This window comes from Brassica napus, chromosome A9, assembly GCF_020379485.1.
Source record: "Brassica napus cultivar Da-Ae chromosome A9, Da-Ae, whole genome shotgun sequence".
Taxonomy (NCBI): Eukaryota; Viridiplantae; Streptophyta; class Magnoliopsida; order Brassicales; family Brassicaceae; genus Brassica; species Brassica napus.
In genome coordinates this window covers 43,658,438-43,682,992 of record NC_063442.1, presented here as the reverse complement: position 1 = coordinate 43,682,992, position 24,555 = coordinate 43,658,438, and the positions used below count along the sequence as shown (strand labels likewise).

General features: G+C 35.4%; 6 protein-coding genes and 1 pseudogene across 8 annotated transcripts; 3 read left to right on the top strand and 4 right to left on the bottom strand.

The window, feature by feature from the left end:
• Positions 1 to 2,518: 2,518 nt before the first annotated feature.
• LOC125578635 (UDP-xylose transporter 3-like) lies at positions 2,519 to 5,434 on the bottom strand. Of its 3 annotated transcripts, none has more exons than XM_048741926.1 (9): positions 5,280 to 5,434; positions 5,030 to 5,077; positions 4,776 to 4,953; positions 4,239 to 4,423; positions 4,077 to 4,144; positions 3,700 to 3,832; positions 3,444 to 3,605; positions 3,089 to 3,361; positions 2,519 to 2,750 (listed from the first exon to the last, which is right to left on the bottom strand). In XM_048741926.1, the coding sequence occupies exons 3-9, from the start codon at positions 4,894 to 4,896 to the stop codon at positions 2,622 to 2,624; spliced, it is 1,071 nt and encodes a 356-aa protein (XP_048597883.1). In that variant the 5' UTR covers positions 4,897 to 4,953; positions 5,030 to 5,077; positions 5,280 to 5,434; the 3' UTR covers positions 2,519 to 2,621. The 3 variants fall into 3 exon arrangements, with proteins under 3 accessions (XP_048597883.1, XP_048597882.1, XP_048597884.1); XM_048741925.1 differs by having other exon boundaries at positions 5,030 to 5,080; positions 5,280 to 5,413; XM_048741927.1 differs by lacking the exons at positions 5,030 to 5,077; positions 5,280 to 5,434 and having other exon boundaries at positions 4,776 to 4,972.
• Positions 5,435 to 5,592: 158 nt separating this feature from the next.
• LOC125578636 (nardilysin-like) lies at positions 5,593 to 7,830 on the bottom strand. The gene is made up of 6 exons (XM_048741928.1): positions 7,613 to 7,830; positions 7,314 to 7,517; positions 7,097 to 7,200; positions 6,866 to 7,016; positions 6,664 to 6,785; positions 5,593 to 6,593 (listed from the first exon to the last, which is right to left on the bottom strand). The coding sequence occupies exons 3-6, from the start codon at positions 7,156 to 7,158 to the stop codon at positions 6,347 to 6,349; spliced, it is 582 nt and encodes a 193-aa protein (XP_048597885.1). The 5' UTR covers positions 7,159 to 7,200; positions 7,314 to 7,517; positions 7,613 to 7,830; the 3' UTR covers positions 5,593 to 6,346.
• A 965-nt stretch (positions 7,831 to 8,795) lies between these two features.
• On the top strand, positions 8,796 to 11,276 carry LOC125578634. The gene is made up of 6 exons (XM_048741924.1): positions 8,796 to 9,376; positions 9,456 to 9,733; positions 10,011 to 10,183; positions 10,276 to 10,336; positions 10,428 to 10,489; positions 11,006 to 11,276. Exons 1-6 carry the CDS (start codon positions 8,857 to 8,859, stop codon positions 11,010 to 11,012), a joined length of 1,101 nt encoding a protein of 366 aa, XP_048597881.1. The 5' UTR covers positions 8,796 to 8,856; the 3' UTR covers positions 11,013 to 11,276.
• A 731-nt stretch (positions 11,277 to 12,007) lies between these two features.
• LOC106420039 (transcription repressor OFP4) lies at positions 12,008 to 13,178 on the bottom strand. Its single transcript, XM_013860873.3, has one exon. It carries the CDS (start codon positions 13,085 to 13,087, stop codon positions 12,182 to 12,184), a length of 906 nt encoding a protein of 301 aa, XP_013716327.2. The 5' UTR covers positions 13,088 to 13,178; the 3' UTR covers positions 12,008 to 12,181.
• Positions 13,179 to 15,400: 2,222 nt separating this feature from the next.
• LOC106420104 (transcription repressor OFP17) lies at positions 15,401 to 16,108 on the top strand. The gene is made up of 2 exons (XM_013860940.3): positions 15,401 to 15,599; positions 15,682 to 16,108. The coding sequence occupies exons 1-2, from the start codon at positions 15,401 to 15,403 to the stop codon at positions 15,975 to 15,977; spliced, it is 495 nt and encodes a 164-aa protein (XP_013716394.2). The 3' UTR covers positions 15,978 to 16,108.
• Positions 16,109 to 16,688: 580 nt separating this feature from the next.
• On the top strand, positions 16,689 to 20,025 carry LOC106419947 (annotated as a pseudogene).
• Positions 20,026 to 21,589: 1,564 nt separating this feature from the next.
• LOC125578633 lies at positions 21,590 to 22,354 on the bottom strand. The gene has a single exon (XM_048741923.1). It carries the CDS (start codon positions 22,288 to 22,290, stop codon positions 21,787 to 21,789), a length of 504 nt encoding a protein of 167 aa, XP_048597880.1. The 5' UTR covers positions 22,291 to 22,354; the 3' UTR covers positions 21,590 to 21,786.
• Between the last annotated feature and the right edge of the window lie 2,201 nt (positions 22,355 to 24,555).

Genomic DNA, 24,555 nt, shown 5'->3' with positions numbered 1-24,555 from the left:
AAGAACAAAACTTTTGCTGATTAAATAATAATACCATAATTATTTTTATACCATATTAACAGACAAAGTCAATTTTCATACTATATAAACAGACAAAGTCATTTAAAAGTGAAATAACGACTCTACTAAGAAAAAAAATAATAAAAGCCAATTATGTTTATATTAAATTATTTGATATCGTACAATTGCTAACAAAATTAAATAACTTTTTGCAGGTTTCGATGAGATTTTATTCGATAGTTGAATTTGAGAGTTTATGCCAACATGTCGTGATATGTTTCTCTTTTCTTACACTTCATTGCACCACGCTGCACTTTACACATTTCACTGCATTTCTCTCAACAAGTACATATCATCTCAACACTCCCCCTCAACACTCCCCCTCAAGCTTGATCAAGGAAACCGATCAAGCATGGTTTAGTTTGGAAACCATGAAGACCTCTTTCATTAAAAACCACACCAAAAAAAAATCCATTAAAAAAAATCTTGAAAAAAAAAGGTGGAGACTCCATGGTTTAGGGCCTGACCATTAAACTAAGCGAAACCGAACCATAATTTTATGTGGACAACTTTAATTTAGTTTGGATGGAAAAACTGATCCGCAAAACATTCATTATTGGCTATATTTTTGGTTATTTTATATTGGTTAAACCAACAAACTAAAATAATTAAGAGCAAATCTGGCAATAACCGAAATGTAAAAAAAATTCTTTTTAAATAGAAATTTGAAAATAAAATCGAACCAAGTTAATAAATAAAATAACAAACCGAATTTCATACCAAACACGACCAATGTCATTTCCTCAAACCAAAACCCTAAGAATTCCATATACAAATCTCAAGGATTCATAAAAGGCCAAAACAGATTAGCCGCGTAAGGAAAAGCAAAGACAGTCTGCTTGCCAATAACAAAAAAACCAGTCGGTTAGCAACATGATCACAGCTTAACCTAGTAATACTATAATAGCGCTGAGTACAGGTGTTAGCACCCCTTCATGCTGAAATACGAAAAAAAAAAGAAAAAAAAAAAGAAAAACATACAAGCATCTTCTCCAAGCAATGTGATACTATATACACACAAGCAGGTCACAACAAGAAAGCACAAACAAAACATATTGCCTGCTTGAAAAATATTCAAAGTTTTTCAAAATGTTTGGAAGCATGTTGGTCTAGTGGCGATGAGACTTGGAAGAAATGCGTAGAGGAAGATAAAAGGTAAATCTGTTTTTATTACTAATTCTAGTTTGAATATAACAATCATAACTTTACTTTTTTTTTGCTATCTTAATTTTGTTTTAAAAGAAAACTTTTAGGAGTTGGTTTGGATTCAAGAATTTAATTGACTTTGAAAGAATTCAATTGAAGACATAAATGATAGATTTTGAAGTATTTCAAATGATTTGATGATGATTTTAATGTATTTGTCTAATTCTTTCATTTTAGATTTTAAAGAAATATAATTAAATTTGATAGGAACCAATTCATATAAATTTTCATGAATTTTTTGAATCTTTATATAAAATGCACAGGGAAAAAACAAAACTTTTGCTGATAAAATAATAATACCATAATTATTTTCATACCATATTAACAGACAAAGTCATTTTTCATACTATATAAACAGACAAAGTCATTTAAAAGTGAAATAACGACTCTACTTAGAAAAAAAATAATAAAGCCAATTATTTTTATATAATAAAATTATATATAATATTAAAAAAGTTTTTTTCCACTTTATAATATGGATTACATCAAATGATATACTTTGTCATTTCGTTAAAACGATAATATAAATTGATAACGAATATTACATTTCCAAATTCATCATATCAATAAGTTTGACATACATATCTAATAAATAAATGCTATAAAGAATTCTCTTCAAATCCTAACTCAAACCTTAGAATTGCTTCTTTACATTTTATAATTATTATTTTTCATCAAATTCTTTTCAAATACAATTATCATGAAATCCACCAAAATTGAATAACACAAATATTTAATAGATTTAGATAATTATTGAACTGAATAACACTAGATTCTAAAATATTTTAGAAAAATTATTTAAAATACAAATTTAAAAGAATTTATGAAACATATAATTGGATAATAGAAGAATTTAATAGAAACTTCAATTCCTTCAAATTTAGTTGAACTTATAAATTGAATAGATGAGCTCAGTATGAGGCGATATCATGAGGTCTGTACCGTGGCCGGGTACTATTTTACCACTAGACCACTGGTGCTTTAATGTTTATGATACTATAATGAATGATTTTATTAACTTGGTCAATATGGAATGAGGAAAAAAACAAGAAATTGGTGAGGAAAAACTGAGTGGCGCATGTGTGAAAATCAAATACACTTTCCAGTGATGATGAATATAGCCATAACTTTGGAATATAGATTGAATCATCAAAGGTATGTTCCCTTTTCTCTCTACTTATATACGGTGTTGAAAGCTATAGCTATGAGATCTTTAAAAGAGAACAAACAAACAAACAAACAACAAGAGGAATTAAAAAAAAAGTTTTTCCTTTCTTCTGACAAATCTGATAACAAAATAGAGTTTGATATATATATATATATATAAGGAAAAAAAAATAGCAGTGTTCAGTTTTTTAGGCTTGAAAATCTTTATTTGAGTTCCATACAGGAGCTGTCGTCTTTTGCACACCCGCACCACCATCTGATAACACTCCGCTTCCATTTTCAGCTGCTATTAACGGATCCTTCTCGCCCTCTTTCATCTGCCAAACCCAACAAGTAACATCAGTTTCTTTCTTGTTCACCAATATAAGCTATAGACCTTTACCAACCAAAACAATGCCTAGGATACGGTTTGCTTCTCTGATAGCAGTCTTACTGAAAAATCAATAGTACCATAAACGAAATCTGATTCACGTGAATCATCTAATTGTTTCTTTTATCATGGAGAAAAGGGTTTCTGTTGTATAAGTCATACGAGAGATGTAGGTGAATCCTATTTTTAACAAGGACCAGGGATATATTTGTTGGTGTCACGCATTCAATAGTATTAAGCTATATATATAGCCAAACAGAAAGCTATTAGCTAGAGGAAATATACCTGAGGCAATTGGGTTGATGTTTCACTTGCCTTCTGCTGAGTCTCAACCGAGCAGAAATAGGAATAAACAACCATTCCTATCACAGCCACCATAATACCAAGAATGTTTCGCCAGTTGAATGGGTCCTTCAGCAACACGTATCCAAATGCCAGAACCAGGCATGTTTTCAGATGTCCCAGAACCTGATATGTGACCGGAGACGTTTTCCCAATGACCAGAAAAGTGCTGAAGTTTACAGAGACTGATATCATGCAGGACAGGACGATGAAAAACTGCAGTAAACAAAGAAGAACATGTAAATAATATGTCGAAAGAAAATAATATGGGTAGAATCCCTCGCAGGTTGAGTCTTACCACAACTTGAGAAGTGTACTTGAAAGCAAACACGTTCTGGTTGGTTAGGAGCCCATCTAAAAATGGTCCAGTGACGAAAAGTGTGATTGCTTGATAAGGGCAAGACTGATAAAGAAGCTGCGTGGATGAGACTTTGAACTTCTTCTGGATGGTATTTGTCATCTGTGTACAATTGGTTAAAGATAACAGCATCGAATTGGCATAAGATTATTGAAAGAAAAGAGCAATGGGAGAAGAACGGCTAAGCATAGGATACGATTTGAGCAACACAAGTTGTGATAACAGCCAGCAGGGACAAGACAGAACCCAGCATATTAAGCTGAAGATCTGTGACGGTTGCAATTCCAACACCAAGGAGAAGGATGGTTAATGAAAACTGAATTTTTCGACTGCAACAAAACAAAGAAGCGTGTCATTAACTATGCCCTTGACTAGAGACTAGCTTGAGAAACTCGTGGAGCCATGAAAATTTTATGAGGACGTATTATCATCACAAAGGGACATAAGACTATCACTAAGTTGCTGAACTGTTATAGCATAGAAAAGTAGAACAGATAGTATCCTCCAAAGTAACAATCACTCATGTTTAACAGAAATGCACAAAAAGCAAGTGAGAGAACTTTGAGTGCTAACCTGAACTTTTTCCTGAAGAAGAGAGTCTCCAAGAGAACAGTACAGGGGATGATTGCTAGCTTTGTCATCTAATACCAACAGAAGAGAAGAGACCGGGGTTTGAAACACACAGAATGCAAGGATATCATCATGTAGCAGCTAGAATGAGAAAGCTATTATTACCTGGTAAAAACCAACGGAGTTAAACCCCAGGCTGAGGTTCAATAGTCCAATGGATATCCCATTCAATATGCCAAATCCCATCACAGCTCGTGGATCAAAAGGCTTGTGTTCAAACATCTTCATCCATAGTGCCACATGAAGGGAACAAAACGTGACCAATAGATGCCAACTTGTCAAAGTAGTCGCTGTACGTAAAAATAATAACAAGAGTAAGTACAGAACAATGATGACCAAATGAAACAAACAACTTATATAGTAACCAGAGAAATTCAATTCTTCTGGTGACACACAAACATTGTTTAAAGTCAAAGGAGCGTCTAAAGTGTTTAAACATTATACCAAAGATAGAAAACTTTCTTAAACATTTACAATCATCTATGCATAACCATAAGGGGAAAGAAGAGATAATCACCTAACAATTCCAAATATAGTATCAAGTAAAATGATATCTAACCTATCCTTCAACTCATCCGCAAACGAATAGATCAAAGGAGCCTGAAACACACGGGGGAAGCAAGAGTTGAATAAAGGTTTTACCGAAGGTGAAGCCAAGGGTGCTAATGAGGGCCTTGTTACAGATCACGATCGACACAGACGACACAACGGACAGACTCAAAGCGCCGATTGTTCCTAGCTGGAACTTCTGCCCCTCGCTCATCTTCGCTCTCCTAATTTTTATTTATCTCTCTCGCTTCAATCACCGATCTACAACGATCTATATCCACACCAAACAGATTCCACATATTCATACACTAGCGAGTATAAACGTAATCGATCTGGTGAAAACGAACCTCATTCGTAAATTTGCGAGAGAACTGAAGCTGGGGGAGGAAGCTCAACTGCTGCAAAACGGAGAAACAGAAACTCGTTAGCTAAACATTTAACAACGAAGATTTATAGAATGTCCAGAAGCTATAAACCCTAGATCTGCCGTTGTGAGAGAGAGATCAGAACTTATTTCGACGGAATTTGAGGGGACGCGAAATGAAAGAAGGAGAAGATAAGGAGCGAGAAAGAGAGAGAGAGAGAGAGGAAGCTCACGTGAGAAGGAGAGAGAGGATTCAAACTTCGACGGAGGAGAAGAGATTCAGAGGTTTCCTATTTTCGCAATCTGACGATGACGATGGTCTTCACTCACCACCGTACAGAGGAAAATAGAATGAGAGAGGACGATGATGGTTTTCGTGGGCCCCACCAGCAAATTTACCGCGGGCTAAAATTGTAGTTTTACATTAACGTTACCTTTTACCGTAAGTTATTTAAATGGGCCTCAGAGATATTATAATCTACTGTTTGACAAGCTTTCTACCTTAACCAACCGACAAAAATATAATTTTAAATGAATATCCTCAAATAATAACAAAACATACTTTTTTCTCCCAGCGATTAGGGGTGGGCATTTCGGTTTAGTTTCGGGTTCGGTTTGGGTTCGGTTTAGTTTGGGTAATTTGGGTTTTATAAAACTCAAACCAATTAAAACCAAAGTAGCTTTGGTTTGGGTTCGGTTTGGGTTTAATTCGGTTCGGTTCGGTTTAGTTTAGATTTAGTTCGGTTTACATTATTATGGTCGAGTTTGGTTCGGTGTAGTTTGGGTTGGTTATAAAATATAAAGGCATTATTTTTATACTTTTATTAAAAAATAATCAACTCATAAACGATAGAGTGAGAATATAAAAACTTATGCTACATGATTTTATATATAATAGTATTATTTGAATGGTATTTATAATTTTTTTTTAAAGATATAGAAGTTATGAAAAAATGAAAAACGAAACTTTAGCTAAAATTTACAATATGTTAATACATATATATATATCATATATATTTTTACTATATATATATTGGATTATCGGTTTGGTTCGGTTTGGTTCGGTTTAAACCCAAACCAAACCAAACCGTTCGGGTTGAGTAAAACATGAACCAATTGAATTACATAAAGAATACGGTTTGGTTTGGTTCGGTTTAACTTCGGTTTGGTTGGTTCGATTCGGTTCGGTTTGGATTTTTTGCCCACCCCTACCAGCGATAAAGGAAGTTTGAGTTAATGAAAACAATATCAAGGAAAAATTGAAGCAATTGTGTAAATAAATAGTAACTATTGTTGCTCACTAGCAGAGGCTTGGGTAAAACTGAGAGGTCGACTTGAAAGCCACAGCTTCTGCGATGACTTGCTGCACTGACTTGGGATCTGTTTGAGTTTCTTTCATATTGGTGTCGCATCCCCATACCCTAACCGCAAGCCTACGACATTTGGGTGATGATTCTCGGAAGTAGGTTTTGTACCAGCTGATCACATCTTTCTTCTCTATGCTTCTTAGCTCTTCTGCTTCTTTGTGGGAGTAATCAAACATGTACCTGTGAAAAAGAGTTTTTTCACTCAGTGGTCGATATGGAACCAAGCAACAAGTCATTGTGATCCTTTTACCTTTTGTCGACAATCTGACTCCATAACTCGTTTGTTTCAGACAAGAGAGAGGGATCCTTTTCCAGCAATCTAGCAATCACACCGCTTCTATAATCTCCAAAGGACTCTTCATCGAGTTGTTCCTGTAATGTCAACATTTGAGAACCGAGTTGAGAAATGATTTAAACAAAGCTCTTCATTTTTTTTTTGATTACAGACGTACCAGAAGCCCTTCGATGTCTTTTATGAAATTGTCGATTCTCCCGAATAAATGAACTGGACCGTACTTTGAAGATTGAACACAGAAACAGAAACCGTGGACACGATAAGTTAAGCGAGGGCCGCACTCAACATAACCAAGCTGCTCCTTTGTCCTATAACCAAGATCGCATTAATTATATGACTACAAGAGGATTGATCTATAAGCAAACTAGAGAAACATGTGATGACTAACCTTAACTGACTGAACAATGGCTCTTCTATGATTTCGTGAAATAGATCCAGCATAGCTTTCATTTTTGTTGACTGAGCTTCCTCGGGTTCGATTTGATAGTAAAGCTGCAAAACAGGAATCACGTTCAAACTCATAACCATGTCTATATATACAAGAAACCTACTACAGCTTCTACTTTGCTGACTCTCATCACAAGAACAGAGATTTGTCTTTTTACCTCGACTACTGAGTTTGTTTCAGATTTGTTCTTCACGTTGACAACTCTTACAAGTTTGGCACTCAGAGGGAAACACGTTATCTGCTCTCTGTGTCTAGATTTGACTGGGAGCGGTTCAGTTGTCAAACTGTTTTTGAATATGCGTGATATGTTTACTGCTTCGTCTTCCGACAAATTACCATGACATAGAGCTTCAATAAATATCTGCAAACATAACCAGTGAACAATCGCTAAAGAAAGTAGTCTTGTATTAAGTAAAAGTGGAATCACAGTAGCTATGGTTGATGGCAGAATGCTACCTGAGAGCGGACTACAGGGATAAAGCTGTTGAGATCAGTGAGAGACAAATCATTTAGTACAGACAACTTCTCGTCGCTGTCATAGATTCGTTTACACAAGAGTTGCTACCCATAAAAAGCATGTGTTCTGCACAAAACATTAACATGAGAGTGAGTCAACACTAAAAACAAAGAAAGTGAATTCAAAACTGATACAGAAGATGAAAATACCAAGAAAGTGAGCGAGGCCTTTTTTTTCAAAAAAAAAAAAAAAAAAAGTGAGCGAGGCCTTGCGCCTCCGGAGGATCCAAGAAGCTTCCCATTGCAACACACATTGCTGCAGCTGCCTGAAACGCACATCACAACACACATGAGTTTAAAAATCAAATTTGATTAAAAAGAGTGATATATCTTAAATCGAAAAGAACCTTTTTAGTCTGTTGCTCTCCTTTCTCTTTCACTTCATCTTCATCCATATCATCTCCTTCTTCGTCGTCACCTTCATAGCTCCCGTCACTATCTTCCTCTTCTTCTCCGTCATCATCATCATCTGAATAAGCAGACCACACAATCCGTTCTCCAGCTCAATCACTCTGTATAGCCTCCTGGTCGTTGGGCGACTTCACCACTACATTGTCCAAGCTCGTAACGGCTTTCGTTACAGACATTGCGATAGCGACTCGTGAAGAAGTGCTGCTGCAGCAGCTGCTGGAATCCTGGAAGAGTATATTCTTGAGGTCTCGCTGCCTCCAGGGGCGGATGTAGAGAAAAATTTATAGTGAGGCATAATTGAAATATTTTAAAGAATTAGGGGTAAATTTGCTAAAAACAAAGAGTTTTCAAAATCAAGATATCTTGCCGTTCTTTTTGTAGAAAATTAGCATGTAAGCCGGTTATGCTATAAAAACGACACGCGTTGTTGTTTTAAGGAACGTAAATAGCAAAATAAAAACGCTACGTCTTCGCCTCTGATTTCTTGCCGTTCTCTCCGTTGAGATTTGGCATGTACACCGTTTCATGCTAGAGAAACCGCACGCGTCGTTTTTCTGAGGAGCGGAAATAGCCAAAAAAAAAAAAAGACGCTTCGTCTTCGCCTCTGTTTTCTCGCCGTTCTCTCCGTTGAGATTTGGCATGTCCGCCGTTTCATACTAGAGAAACCGCACGCGTCGTTGTTTTAAGGAACGGAAATAACAAAAAAAGGACTTAACCGTCGTCTTCGCCTTCGCCTTCACACCTCCGGGAGAGTTTGATTTGAGTCGGCAACGATGGCATTGTCGCAGTGGAAGGAAGCTATCCTCGAAGGAATTTTCACGGAGATCGAGAAAGGACTCGTGGAGGATAAGAATCTCGAGCGGTTAGAGAATCTAGTGGAGATTCTCCACAAAGAAGGCTCTAAAGTCCCCCAATCAGTGAAGGAATCGTACTGTCAAGTCGCCGTAGAATGTACAGCGAGGTGTCTCACTAACGAGAGAGACGCAAAAGAAGCTTACACCGAAGCAATCAGATCGATTTGGCTCCGTAGGGTTATGCCTCTGTGCGATAAGGTCAGTTGTTTGGTTACTCGTGACCTCTTGAATAGCTGCAAAAGATTGTGGACGGCTCATGGTGACGCTAAGGCTCGTGAGGCCTTGATGGATGAGAATACGAGAGAGAAAGCTTTGGCTTCTTTGAGGAAAGTTGTTTCTGAGCTGCACCCCAACATTGATTGTGCCTATGGTGAGAGAGATGAATCTGAAGAGACTAGTAAAGAAACAGGAGAGACAGAGCCAATGGAGGAAGACGAAGGTCTTACACTACACTCTCTTGAACCTTTTGAGGTTTTTTAGAATTGGATTAAAAGTTTTTTTTGATTTTTTTGTTATAGGGAGACTCTCAGATATTGAAGAGGAAGGACCTTGTGGTGAGTTAGAAGCTGCATCTCCGCCACGGAGGATGAAGACCATTTCCTCTGCAGTTGTTGCCAAGGCGCTTGAAGAGCTTAGAGCTTCTAAAATCGACCTGATGAATGCCTTGGCAGAAGCAGGAGGACCTTCAAATTGGAAGGTTGCTTCGACTACACAACAAGAGAATGTTGTTGCTGGTCCTCCTGCAGCAAACAAGCCTAGCTTGATGGAGAGAAGAGCCACAGCACAGACTTGTGAGGTGAAGTTGTTCATGTTTTATTGTTTCATCAGATGATCTATGCTATTGTCTTAGGTCTTCCTGTGTTTAAGTAGCTAATATAATTGAACATTCACTAAGTTTAATAGCACTATTCATTCTTTAATCAGATGATCTATGATGTCGTCTTAGGTTTCCTGTGTTTAAATAACTAGTATGATGGAACACTCAAGTCACTCGTATTCACTAATGTGGGACTTGTTTTGTTCAATCGAGTTGTTTTTTCACATTTTGTTTGTTTGTTTGTTTGTTTGATTAGTGGGAAGACTCAATTGATGATGATTCAGATGGAGAAAATGGTGAAGCGGATAATGAACCAAGAGGTAAAAGGATTGTGGTGTCTCCTTGGAAAAGAAACCTTGTTGGTGGTAGAAGGCCGAAGATTCCTTGGAGTACTGCAGAAACGCTGGCCGTTATGAAAGGCTATGAGAAGTACTTGAAACCTAAAAGTTTTCTTAGATTTTAGATTGAACATCTGTCATGAATTAATGTTGATTTGCTATACTCTTTTTGTGATTTTTCAGGTATGGTGCAAACTGGAAGCGGATCAAAGATGAGTGTGATATTCTAGTGCGCAGAACTAATGTACGCAGCTTCGTTTATCTCTCTGCTCTTTATTCATCTCTCTTAGAGTTGATTTTATCACGTTTCTAATGGTAGACACATTATCTCACAGGGTGATATTAAAGATAAACATCGAGTTGAGATGAGGCGTCTAGAGCGCCATCCTTTGAGTAGGTGAGTGCTTAGGTGGAGAAAAATGACATGAACTCTCACAAACAGTGAGCCATGTTCGTAGAAACTAATAGTCGCGCTTATTTTCACAATTCTTTTTGAATTGACACTCTACTTGTGGATCTGTGAGCAAATGTATAATACAAAATATGTTCTCTGGATTCGGTTGCTCAAAAAAAAATGTTCTCTGGATTCTCATGAAAGACTATCGACTTCAGTACTTTACCATGTGGTCACGCTGCTCATGCTATAAAAGGGCAATTTGAATTGTGTAGGAATGGGTTTTATGGCTCCATGTGTTTGACCATTCATGTCATTAGTTGTTGATTGTATTATTATCAAAAGTCATGGTAATCTTACTTTTTGATCAATTAGTTGAGCCTATGAGCTTAGGGTATTGGTTTTTCAAATAGATGATGATCGTCCTTGTTTACTTTAGCCATGCCAACTCCTACATGTCTGTCTCATTATTATTACACAATTCATTTAATTTAATTTTAATTTTGTTTTTGCTTATAGGAACTGAGAAAAAGACATCAGACCTCTTTTGCGCTGACGATTAACAAAATGCTGAACAAAGATGTGTTGTGGCATCTATGGAATGTAAAAGGATGGGTAACATTTTGTCGCCTTCTTTTAAACCCTTGAGAATTTGTACATATGATGATGATAATATCTAGTGACTCTGCTTGTTTAAGTAAACTAGGTTCCTTGATCAATCTAGGAGCAGTTCATTTCGGTTTTTATTGGCTTGGTTAAACCTAACGAACATTATTCTTACTTGGAACAAGTAGTGGCACCAATGCAAATATCTATTAAACGTTATTGTTTGTGGTTGATGAATACCCAAAAAAAAAAGATGGCCATACCGTACTAACTGTATTGAGAGGTTGGAGGAGATGGGCATTGGGAAACAGCAACAAGACAGTGGTCCTCCCTCCTCCCATCTTCTTTTCTTTGCAACAATACCTTTAGGTTTTGAGACTTTCTCTCTGCTTTTCCTCTTTAATCATATCCTTTCTTGTGTCAGTGTTTCTTTCTCTCTCTAGCGATTATCTCTTCTTCAGGTTCTATTTTCGTGTTTCCTGCTTCATTTATCATTAGGACAGGAACCCATCGCTACTCGGTACTCGATGGCTTTCTGACTTGTCTCCGTGTGCTTCTTGTCACTACACTCTTGGCTTTTTTCATAACTATGGCTAAAACTCGATCAAATCCTAATATAATCCAAAGTTTAATCTTACTACAGTTAGTTATTGCTTTTTCCTTTGGAGACTTTTTTTTAAAATCATTACTGCATTTAAGTAGAATTGTAAAAGTCTTTGATTTGTAATTCACTTCTAAAAATACTTTAAATTGCTTTTAACGTTTGAAAAAAAAAGCAAAAAGCTGTTGTTTTAAGCAAATCTTCTGTTTTGGTATAGACTCGTGAGAACTGGGGGTATGTTGCTGGTTTTGTTAAAATGCTCAATTATGAATAAGTGTAAGTTCATTATGCTCACACATCACATCACATCCATCGACAATAAAACGAGTGATCGATCTATCTTTATTACGTTAAACAGACAAAACACAAAACTGGTCTTGCAAAGATAATGTCCACACAAGTTAGTTTAAACACTCTTTATATAACACTCTTTAATAAGAACAACTGTTTTTTAACAGATAATTATAGCTAAAACAATAACATGTTTTTTACTTTGACGCAACTTTAGAGTTTATGACTTCAAGCCATACTTGAACGAAAACCTTTAGGATAAGATCATGATACTCCTTTGGATTCAATGAAAGGTAACATGCTAGCAGTTCCCTCAAGTCTTGTGAAGCTCTGATGTTGTTCTCTTCTATCATCTCCACCATTGATTCTCTGAAATCTTTCTTCGGATCAAGAGAGCTCTTGATCACTGCGAAACTTTCAAGAACTTGTTTGTTCTGCGATCTTGATTTGCTTCTACGCGCTGGGACTTGAACCCTAGGAGAATTCACTTTGATTTTTATCCTTGGAGAGTTTGATGATGATCTTCTTCCGTTAGAAACATTCTTTTTGATCCTACACGCTTCTTCTTTCTCTTTATTGTTGACCTTAACTGAAAGATGATGAGGTTTACGCGATGTCTTGGTTCGGTTACTTGCTGGACAAGCTTTCTCTGTTGAGTCAAACACCTTCATCTCTTTGAACATTCTCTTCTTGAAATCTCTGCTATTCATGTCGATGACGTTGGAAGAAGCAGAGGAAGAAGAATCTTGGTTCGGAGGAAAGTTGATCTTCTTCTTGTTAAAGCCTGCAGATACAGAAGAAGAGGGAGGAGGAGAAGGCTTGTAAATAGTCTTTCTTTTGCTCTCTATCACGTGAAGAGAGTTTCTTGGTGAATTATGAAGGATCTTAGATTCTAAGGAAGTGTGTGATCTACTGGAGAAGTAAGTTCTTGAAGAGTGAGGAAGAGACTTATTAGACTCAGAGGACGCTTTTGTTTTCTTGGTAGTGTTTAAGGAACAAGAAGAAGGACGAGGATGTTTTTTTCTGGGTTTGGTCATGTTCTTGAGCTTGTGGAGCCATTCACTTGGGATCATAGCTGAAAATCTGAACTTATAGTTCCTCATGACTGTTATAAAAGTGTGTGATCTTCTCGTAGAAAAGAGAGAGAGAATCTGTAGAGTTTTTTAGAAGTTGAGGAGTATCTATGTGACAGATAAAAAGAAATAAAGAGAGGATTTGAAAAACGACAATGTAAGAACAAAAGTAGGGTCCACCTCGTAGAATGTCTGTTCTTTGCACCAAACGGTCGCCCTAACCCAAATTGACAGAGTTAAACTCAACCAAATTCAAGTAAATTATCGGATTTAAAGCGGGAAACCATTACATATCATGTTTGTTTTCTCCATCTAACATAATCTCCATTATATTACTCAGTTTTTTATTATGGAAATGAATTTTACTACAATCCTATTTCATTTTAAAAAAAATTGCAAACAAAATATATTTTTTTGCGTAAACATATTTATTTCATTATGGAATTGGAAATTGAATAAAATTAGCATATATTTTTACTGTAGAATGATATTTAGATTGGAAACTAAATAGAGTTAGAGATGCTCTAAGTTTCTCTGTATAAACAATACAAAAAGTTATGGAATATTAATCTCTTCTCGGTTTTATCATCCAAACTAAAATTTGAAAGAATTAAACCAAGATCGAATTAAAATTCATAAATATCAAAAACATTATGTACCATTATATCTTAAATATTTAAAGGAATCTAATTGAACCGAAACCGGCTTAACAAGAACATAAGAGCATTTTCAATAAGCAGTTTTTCGTTCAAATTCTCAGTATTTAAAAAGTGGAAAAAAAAAGAGAAGAGAGGAAGAAAAGATGTGAGAGAGGAGAACTGTTGCTATGTTAAAAAACTTTGCAAGATTGATGCGAGACTCCTGTTAAATGTACCATGCAATGAGTGGTCAATTTATATTTTTTTATTTTAAATTTTATTTATTTAATATATACACTAATGTTATTGTTGTTTTATGAGAGACCATGGAAAGAGCTCTCATGTTAATGATGTTTTAACAGAAGAAAACCCCAAAACCTAAATTCAAAATGGAAGTGCCCACACCTAGGGTTCCAAATTAGTTAGATGCAATCTTTTTTTTTTGAACAACTAGTTAAATGCAATCTTTTGTTTTATTTTTACAAATAATTTCAGTCGAAGTTTTTTTTTTTGTAATTTCAGTCGAAGTTAAGACTAATATTAGTCTCTCAAGTTTGTGAAATAGCTGGGTACGCATCTTGTAGCATCAACAATGGCAAATACCCCTTTGTCAAAAAAAAAAAAACAATGGCAAATACCGTTTGAAATCACAATAGAAAGATTTGTTGTTCTTAATTATATGAACCATTCAACCACATTATACCACGTCCAATGAATTTCTTTTAAGTATTTGCGTTCATACGTGAAAAATGTTGCTTTTATTCGTCATTTATGAACGTCAACAACCATGGACTATTGAGCTCCACAATGAATGAATCTAGTGAACCCCATCATTTATTTTAGTGAGAAAGTTGATGAAAGAATCGTTTTGTAATGTCGTCTTCAAATTTTGTCACTAGTAGTAGCTATGTCGATTAGTGGTGTAACAGTATATACAGAATATTTCTGGTACGTTAATTCCAAAACATGATTCGGTGAACGTGACAAAGCGATTCAACAAAAGAGGTTAAACATTATTTCAGGTTGAAGTCCAATCTCTTTATATCCTATGTCATAATATAATAATAATGGTGTAAAAATACTGTAGAGAAGAGAAGAAAAGACAGTCTTGCATAAAACTCGGCGACCAATACGATGTCTAAATATAAACTTATGGTCTCATCAACTGATACGTGTGCTCTTTCATGCTTTTCACTAGCTTTTTAATTTGTCAACGACTCGTACCATAAACATTCAAAAAGTTAATATTGTTTGCGTTTTCTTTTCATAGATGTTGTACAGGTTTTACTAAACCAATGATCAAGAAATTACTCTAAAGTTGTCTTTGCATTTGAAACAGCTGAGATCATAAATTAATTATATTCTTGATAACCATTTTCTTAATTGATATTACTAACTAAGTCCTTAATTAATTACTAATTAATTCAGTTAGTACGTTCCTCGATTATACGACTAATTAATTCAGATACTGTATAGTTTACTCAAACGACCTTTTCTTAAACATATAGGTCACTATGTTACAATGTCAAATCACATTAAAGTAGATTACGATTAGACAAGGGGTTTAAAGTTCATGGGACACCAGTCACACCACCATCATCATGACTTTTAATGCAAAGACGTGAAACCCACGTAAACACGAACCACCCTCCCAACAAAACTACTACAACAGCCAAAAAAACAAATCGAGTTGGAACGGTTGAAAATGAGATTGAAGTCAAATTTCATTAAACTGAAATCAAAGATTTCGAAATCATGCAACCGGTTCATCTCCTTCTTTCAGGCTCGAGTTCGAAATGTGAATACCACACAATCTTCTTCTTCAACTATGTTGTCTTGTCTTTGTTTCCTCAGTACTAATAAGGAGCAAAGGATGAGCCAGATCACACCTAGAAGCTCCTCATGTAACAATAAAAAAAATCCTTTGTAACTATATTTCGGTTATTTGATTTTAATTAATTTAATTCTGTAATGCCATTGATGCAGCTAGTGTGGTCGATGATCAAAACCTTCTGCTCTCAAGAAAGATGTTTTCGTTGGCTATGACGCAAAGAAACAATCCAGCGAGGACGATTAAAAGAGAGGAAGATGCTGTGAAAGAGGCTTGCAGAAGGTTTGAGGACTATATGATCCATGTGATCGTTGAGGAAGGGAAGTTTGATGACTTGATGGACATGGAAGAGGTTAACTATTATTGGAATAATCTTAACGATCCTATCTTCATTGAGCTTGTGACTAGGTTCTATGGAGAGCTCTGCACAGACTTGTTTCCAAGCGACTGACGCTTGAACATGATCAAAATGGGTTTTATCTTATCTTTTATTATTTGGTTTTACAGCAAGTGAGAGGTGGGAATAACGTTCTTGCAACGAAATGAGGGAAGCTTGAGTTCACTATACAAACTATTTGTCAATTAATGGATGGCATGTTTTTTCACACAACTACAATATTTTGTTCCATATTGTTTTCCCTCAACCATTTATTTCAAATCATATACATAGATGCTTAACCTACCAAGGATGGGCTCTGAACATAGACCGATGACACATTGCCTTGGCTTCATATTGCCTAGCTAACTCTTAAAATCCCCAATGACAAAATACTCCTTCTAAAACATCATCTATTTTGAAATGGAGGGAGTATAAGATTGCAGGGCTCCAAATTATCATTTTTTAATTAAGAATACTCTAAAAATGTTTATATTCCCATAAATCTCAAATTCATGCATAGCCCGTCATTGTTGAGATTTCATTAAAAAAATTTACAACCTGAAAGTTAATTCAAAACAATCGCAGTTTGTTGGAGAAGAAAAGGGAGTGTAATATATGTATATATATAAACACCTTTCGCATTCAAAACTATATACTATACAATAAAATATGACCGCAAAGAATTCAAAACTTTTGAATCTGAATCTAAAATCCTATCTTCACCTAATAAAGTAAGAACAAAAAAGTCCCCCTTGTCTTTTCATTTCTCTTATACTTGAGCTAATGTCCCAGTTCCTCATAGAGTGTCCAATGTCTCAACAAGATCGTCCTAGTGCTTCTACGACCAACCTCCTTCCTGTGGTCATGAACGGTGACTATTACGGCGGATCATCGGCTGCAGTTCCCTTCAAATGGGAATCTCAGCCCGGAACTCTGAGACAACGACATTAACCGGTCTCACCTACAAAACCTGCAAACCCTAGAAAACCCAACACTCACCTCGGTTCCGTGTTCAACAAGAATCGTGGCGCCCCATCTTCTCCAGCTGCTTCATCTTCGTCATCCTCGTCTACAACATCTTCTATGCCATCTTCTCCGCTGAGAACACATGATTTGTACGGAAGGAACAGCCCTAGATCACTGTTATCCGGATCTAAACATTATCGTGCTAAATCTTTTGGATGTTACGCTTCCATCATTAAGGTGTTTCTAAGAGATGTCAAATGATTCTTATTTACTCTTTTTGAAATCTTGGAAATAATTTGTGAAGCTACTTTTCCTGGATTCATTTCATCTCCATGAATCAATATTAATTGGATGAGAAGTCAAAACCATATGCTTATATATATCAAACTCTGATTCTAAATTAATCACATGATCCTACTCTCCGGAAATTAACGGTTCAAGCTGTCATTTACAGACTTTGGCGTGAGAGAAACCAACGTCTACATAATGGAATTTCATCACCACCGCAAGTTAGCTTCAAGGAGATTGACAGACAAATAAGGAACGCCATACTGGCAAGGAAGCATCGTAGGAACTTCAAAAACATCATGGGAATCTGGTTGGCACATGAGTAATGGCTCAAATCAGCTTCTGTAGTTTTCTCTAAGCTCTCCCCTGTTTTTATCTTTTTTTGGCTTGGGATTGCTTCTCCTTTTAAATCTTTGTACTAGTACAAACTATCTCATTTGATAAATGAAATTCACATACTTATCAAAAAAAAAAAAAGATGAAAGTGATATTATTTAAGATCAGATCTACGCATGTTCAGTATTGCTTCACTTTTGAGCAGTCATGTGAGACCATACTAAATAAATAATAAATTTCACATATGGTCTAATCTTGTATTGTTTTTTTTTTTTTTTTTTTGAACTACTATAATCTTGTATTGTATTTTATTTTATCCAATCATTTTGTTGATTATTACTCTCTTTTTTTTTTTGTTCAACCAAATATTTCATAAAAGCTCAAGCTAAGTGTTCAAGTAGTACAGGGCAGACTTTGCTAAAGCATCTGCAGCAGAATTCAAATTCCTAGAAACATGGACAAAAGAAATAGAACAAAACGAAGAGGATAGGTTCTCGATATCCAAGTTGATTCCGTAGAGTTCCACCGGATGTTGCTTCGAGTTTAGTGCTTTGACAAGCACTTGGTTATCTGATTTGAGGCACCTGTCACGTGACACCACATGTGCTTTAAGTCTGCTATGGAGTTCCACACATTGGCTGATTCCAAGCTGAGTTTCTTTTCTAGTGTGGAAATAAGGCACTGAGATTCATAAAAGTTTTTGAGTTTCTCATTAGAGTTTTTGCGCTACGGCATAAATTAGGGCACTAATTGGTTGCTTTATTTCCAAGCTTCCTACATAGTGAAAGCCTAGTTTGAGGGAACCATACATAGTTCACATCTTTGTTTACAAATTTTCAAATCATTCCAATCAGATCAGGTTTTGGTTCTGATACAATTTTTTCACAGGGTTTGCTAAACTTTAAAATTCAAAAATCATTTTTTCCTCTGTAGATTATATTCAAAATCATTTTATATGCGCCCACTCTAAATATTTTAGTTTAATCAGTTTCGCTGGAAAGTTGAAGAATTACTGGTTTGTGATGGTTTTTGGTTTGAGAAGGGATTAGTAGTAGGTTGAAGGATCTAGGAACTTTAGACTAGAATGTGTGATGAGATAGAAGAGTGGTTAGGACCTCAAGGAAAATTAAAACCACAGAATTTAGAATGGTTGGAAATTATGGGTTATTAACATTAACCAACCAAAGAATAGTCGAAATCCATAAATAGAAACAACAAAATGTGGGCTTCATCTCTCTCTCTCTCTCTGTTAGTTTCTCTCACTTCCCTTTCCTCTTTGATCTTTTGACCTAGAAAGCAACATTAATAAAAAAAAAACAGAGTCTTCTGTTTTGTTATTCATCTCACTAAAAGATTCTCAGCTTAGTTTCCTCTGTTTTAGTTGTTGTCTGTCTCTACGACCCGTCGAAACGCTACAGAAGCAAGAGCAAGCGAACCATCCTCAACACAAGACAACGAAACCTTCAGTTCCGTCTCCTCCTCTGCGTTTACAACGTAGAAAACGTACCTTCGATGGTCAACCTTCTGGAAGCTGCTTACCCTAGTCGCTTCAGCCCTATCTCCGTCTTCACGCTACACCTCGTCGAGCTCAAAGGACGAGCTCACGCGGTGCCCATGCCGCATCACCTCATGAACAAACTCGCAAATTGTCAACGGGTTCCAAAAGTTCGAGCAGCAGCACCAAGGAACCCTAATGGCTCAGCATTTCACAGCTGCGGCTCCCTTCTCTAGCATCAACGACGATATTTGCACTCTCGCACTTGACAAGAAAGCTGCTCTCATCGTCACCCCGTTCCATAAACAGTACGGGATAGACGGAAACGTCGACCACGCGAACTCGGCGATACGTAGTATAAACCTTAACGTGTTGGACAAGGCACCTTGCTCGGTCGGAATATTTATCGACCGAGGAGAAACAGAAGGCAGACGCTCTGTCCTAATGAGCCACACGTGGCGAAACGTAGCTGTGATATTCATTGAAGGCCGAGACGACGCTGAAGCCCTAGCCTTCTGCATGAGAATCGCTGAGCACCCGGACGTGAGCGTCACGATGATTCACTTCATACACAAGAGCTCTCTCTACCTCAACCATCAAGCAGGTGAAGAAAACGAATACTCAGAGGCTCACCTTATAAACAACTTCAAGAACTTTTCACTCAACAAACCCAAAATACATTATAGAGAAGAGATCGTGAGAGATGGCGTGCAGACCACGCAAGTGATTAGTGCACTAGGGGATACATACGATATGGTGGTTGTGGGTCGTGACCATGACCTAGATTCGTCTGTGCTGTACGGGCTTACGGACTGGAGTGAGTGTCCTGAGCTAGGTGTGATCGGAGACATGTTTGCGTCTTCGGATTTTCATTTCTCGGTTCTTGTGGTTCATCAGCAAGAAGGAGAGTCTCTTGGGATGGACGATAGTTGTAAATTACCAGATTCGCCTCCTAGGATTGTGGATCCGAGAGTACACCCACGTTTCTCTGTCGAAGAAGGGTTTACTTCCATTGATCTTCATAATAACCGTTAATTAGTCTTTTTTCTCCTATTTTGTTAATATTTCATTTTTTTAAGGGTAAAAATAAAAAGTGTAGTTTTTGTGTTTGTTATAAAACTACAGATCGTTAAGTAAGCAAAGACATTTTTTTCAAATAGTCAGTTGTTTTCATTTAAAACTGATAGAAAATATCTCTCACAAAGTTATTTGGGGAGATGAAGTGGGGATCTCAAAGTTGTTCTGTGGATAGAACCAGACGGACGTGGCATGCTTCCATGCAAGAGAGTAGCGTCAGATATATAATTGGGATACCGAGTGGGTCATTATATATAATGTAATGACGCTATATCATTCTTTGTTAAATTGCAAGAGTTACATAAAGTTTTGGCGGTAGATACTAGATTGCATCAGTACGTGTATGTCTATTACGAAAATTAACAAGAGAAAACCCTCAACCTAATACAAAGGAAAGTTTAGTTGAATAAAAGATGATAGAAATTGATCGTTGATTTACCATGACATAAACCAACAAGCATTAATGACTGAGGTGTATCGAGAAGATGGGATGTTTGGACCAAACTGAGTAATCTATGCATAGTTTTTTTTTTTTGACAAAGTGCTTTTAATAATCTATGCATAGTTGCACATTATACATTAATAGATCATATTTTAGACCATAGAGAGAAATAGAATATAAGAAAAATAAACGAGTGATAAAAAATGAAATGTCTTAGAATGGGGCATAGAAGAGGGAAACCATGTGAAGGTAGCTGATGAAGATGGGCTCGCCAGCTTTCATTTCTCTCTTTTTTTTTTCTGGTTGTTTTACTTTATTAATAATAAATTCTTGAATCTGATATTTTATTGCAAGAAATTCATTTTTCTATAGATATCTTAACTTGTACTTGGAGCCATCTCCAACCTTTTTGTTCCAGTAAAGAACTTCAGATTCAAATTATGAATATACATGCTTTATTTGTGATTTAATGTTTAAGACTATTGTATCTGCTATAACTATATGTGAGTCGTTGGTAGCTTCAAAATGAAAAGCAAAGCTATACACACGACAAATTTCATGGTACATGAGATGAGAAGATAAATATCATTTGTTTTCTAATGCATAATCATTGATATACTTTCTTGTCCGTGTATGGTTTACATTACAAGTTGTTTTTCTTTTATTTATGTTATTGGATGTTTCATTCAAAAAAGAAAGAAAGAAAGAAAGATGTTAATAGAATTATTTGGAACAAATGGTTTTCTTCCAAGTTCAAAGGCCATTCGATTGGTCCACCCACATGTGAAAACCTGCGCACTAACTATCATTATTAATTATTATTTTATACTAGCTACCTAACTTAAGTATAATTAAGTCTAATCATTCAATGTGATATTTTCTGTTAAACGCACATTTCATCATAGTCGTTAATCATTTCATTGATGCTTTCTCCAGTCTTTAATTCGATCGAATACACTTTTCGGATTATTTCATTGTATCATAAATTCATTGAATATATAGTTATAACAAGGCTGGTTCATCGATTCATTTTGGCCATAGACCAAAGTCGATTTTGTGTATGTTTCTAAGATAGATTAATGGTTGAAATATAATCACTCAGTGGCTTGAAATTACAACATCATTTAAAACAGATTGTATCCACAATATATAATTTCGTGAGATTTTTTCCCCAAACAAAACAAAACAGAAAATAAAAATGATCTCTAGGAAAATAAAAATCCGGCTTCCGGACAAAAAACACCATTAGCTAGAAGAAAAAGAAAAGTGAAGAGGAATTAATTAAGATCCTCAGAGATGCTGTCAAGGTGAGGCTGCCACGTGGAAACTGACGCGGATCTGCTATGTCGCCGGCGATGACGGTGTTCTTTACTAGTCGACGTCGACGACACAACTTCTTCTAAGTACTTCTCAGTACACAACTTCACAGATTGATCATCATCTTTAGGGGCGTCAACGGTAGGGTTGTTGTTGAGAGTCTTACTCTGACGATGACTATCTTTTCTCCTCCTTTTCTTCTCCGGCAAAGAAGAATCAGGAATAAGAAAATAGATACTTCCTCGCTTGAGCTCAGATTCAGGGGACAAGATCAAGATCTTGCGGACAACTCCTTGAGAACATGGTTTGCTTAGGACATGGTTTGGGTTTGCTTGGAGAATCTCTCCGGCGGTTATTGACCGTGTGATCTCCTGAACGTGGCCGTTTAGATGAACGATCCTGATTAAGTCTAGTGCTCCACATGGAAGCACACAAGCTATACAACACCTTAAGCTGTTTCCCATCTCTCTCCTACTTCTTTATTTTTCTTTTAGGTGTTTATGTATTGATTGATAATCCGATTTATGGGAAAGAGCAAGCTGGAGAGGAACGAGGTTATATAGGAGCCAACACTTCACGTAACAACAAAGCGGACTTGATCATACGTATAGTAAATGACTGAATTGTCCTTTTGCCATCTCGTTATTAACTAAACACACTCTCATAACATGTGCTTTCTCACTATCCTAGTCCTTGAAAAAATAAGATAAATTTAGAAGATTAAATTGACTATAACATGTAATCTAATGATTTGTATTATCCTATTATATAAAAGGGACTAAATCTTTACTTTCTAAGCCTTGCCACATGGGCAAAATAATGTGAACCAATCAAGATGCCATGTCATCCGGACTTGAGTTTGAATTAAAAAAAATAAACTATTTTCGGAGCCCATTCGACCCATTTCGAAGCCTATTCCCGAGCCACTCTCTCATAAGCATAATCCCGTGTTCTAAACATCCTGTGTTAAATTTTTTAAAACACTCATATCTTAGAAATAGTTTAGAAAATATCTTTATATAAATGTTTTTTTCTTGAATAATATTTAACTATAATTTTTTATATCTTCTTAACTTTTATAATAAAAATATTGTTTTCAGATAGCAACAAAATATATATAAAAATTATCTTATTTTTCAATTTTTGATAATTTTATTATATTATTTTAGAATCAATTATTTAATATTAATATAACATATAAATTTTATATGATTAAAATAAAATTCTTTTTTTAATTATATATAAAATTCATTAAGGGTATTGTTTTAATTAACACATTAGCGAATCAGTTAGAAATTAATAATAAATCAATAACCTATCTAAAAGTCTAAAACCTAATAAAATATGACAAATAAGAAAAACTAACAAAATTTTAATATAAAATAGAAATTTAATATTACTAAAATAAAATTTATTTTTTAATATATATATAATATTAATTAAGGGTATTTTTTAATTAATAAATTAGTGACTTAGCTAAAAATAAATAATAAATCAATGATTTAGCTAAAACCTAATAAAAACATGACAAATAAGCAAATTTACTAAAATTATGGATAATATGAAATATGATTGATTCTTTAATACAAAATTAAAATAAGAGTTTTGTTAAATCAAACATAAGTTTGTCGTATCGGTGTTACAAAAAAAAACAATAATTAATAGTGTCGTAGGAATTATGTATTTTCCATTAGCGAATAAAATTGAAGCAGATTGTTGGAGGATATCTCAACGTATAGACGAGATTATGGAGATTGATATGGGAGTTGAAGTAACGGACACAACTGTTCCTCCGCAAAGAAACGCTCTTGCTAGACATCCTGGATAAAATGAAAGAGATATATATGAACTTGGCTTTGTGTTAATGGATGGTGACTTTCCAATGCTGTTTGGAGCAAGGGCCAATATACACGCACCAAATCACCACTGCAAGCGGAAGCTGAAGGTTTGCTATGGGCAATGCAAGTGATACTGAAGTTTGGACACAAAGAGATGGTCTTTCAATCAACTGTGAACAACTGGTTATACTCATTCAAAAGGAGAAAGATTGGCCTGCTTTGGACTCGGAGCTAGACGAAATACATGCTGTATCTAAATAATTTTCTGAACTTTCTATTGCTTATATTCTTAGATCTTTAAAATTCTGTACGAATAATAATACATGCTTTTGTGTCCGATCACGCGCATCTCGATCAGCTTTTGTAAACCCTTTTGCACCAAGTTGGCTAGCCCCACAAGTTAGCATGAGGGTGCCAAAAAAGAGAATAAAGTTGAAAGTGAAACTAAATATTCCAATGAACAAATTTATCAGAAGTTCATATTTATGTGGATGTCTATATGGGACAAACAATTTTTTTTAGACAATTATAGAATGTAGTCACGAAAAATCAATCTTAAAATATATAATTAAAAAAAACCATTTAAACAAATCATCAAAATTTTTAATATTACAGCAAATAAGAATATAAAGACCAACTATATTCTCTTCATGTATAATGTGTTGTGGTAAGATTCAAAAAAAATTAACTTACTTTACAGTAAGGAAAAATTAGATTTTTAATTCCAAATTTACAGTAAAAACATAACATTTTATAAAACTAAACAATTGACATAATAGTATAAAAATATAAAAAAAATTAAAATATTATCCGCGCGTAGCGCGGACAAGGACCTAGTTATTATAAATACCTATCATTTATATATCGCTCAGTAACTATCATTTCAATTAG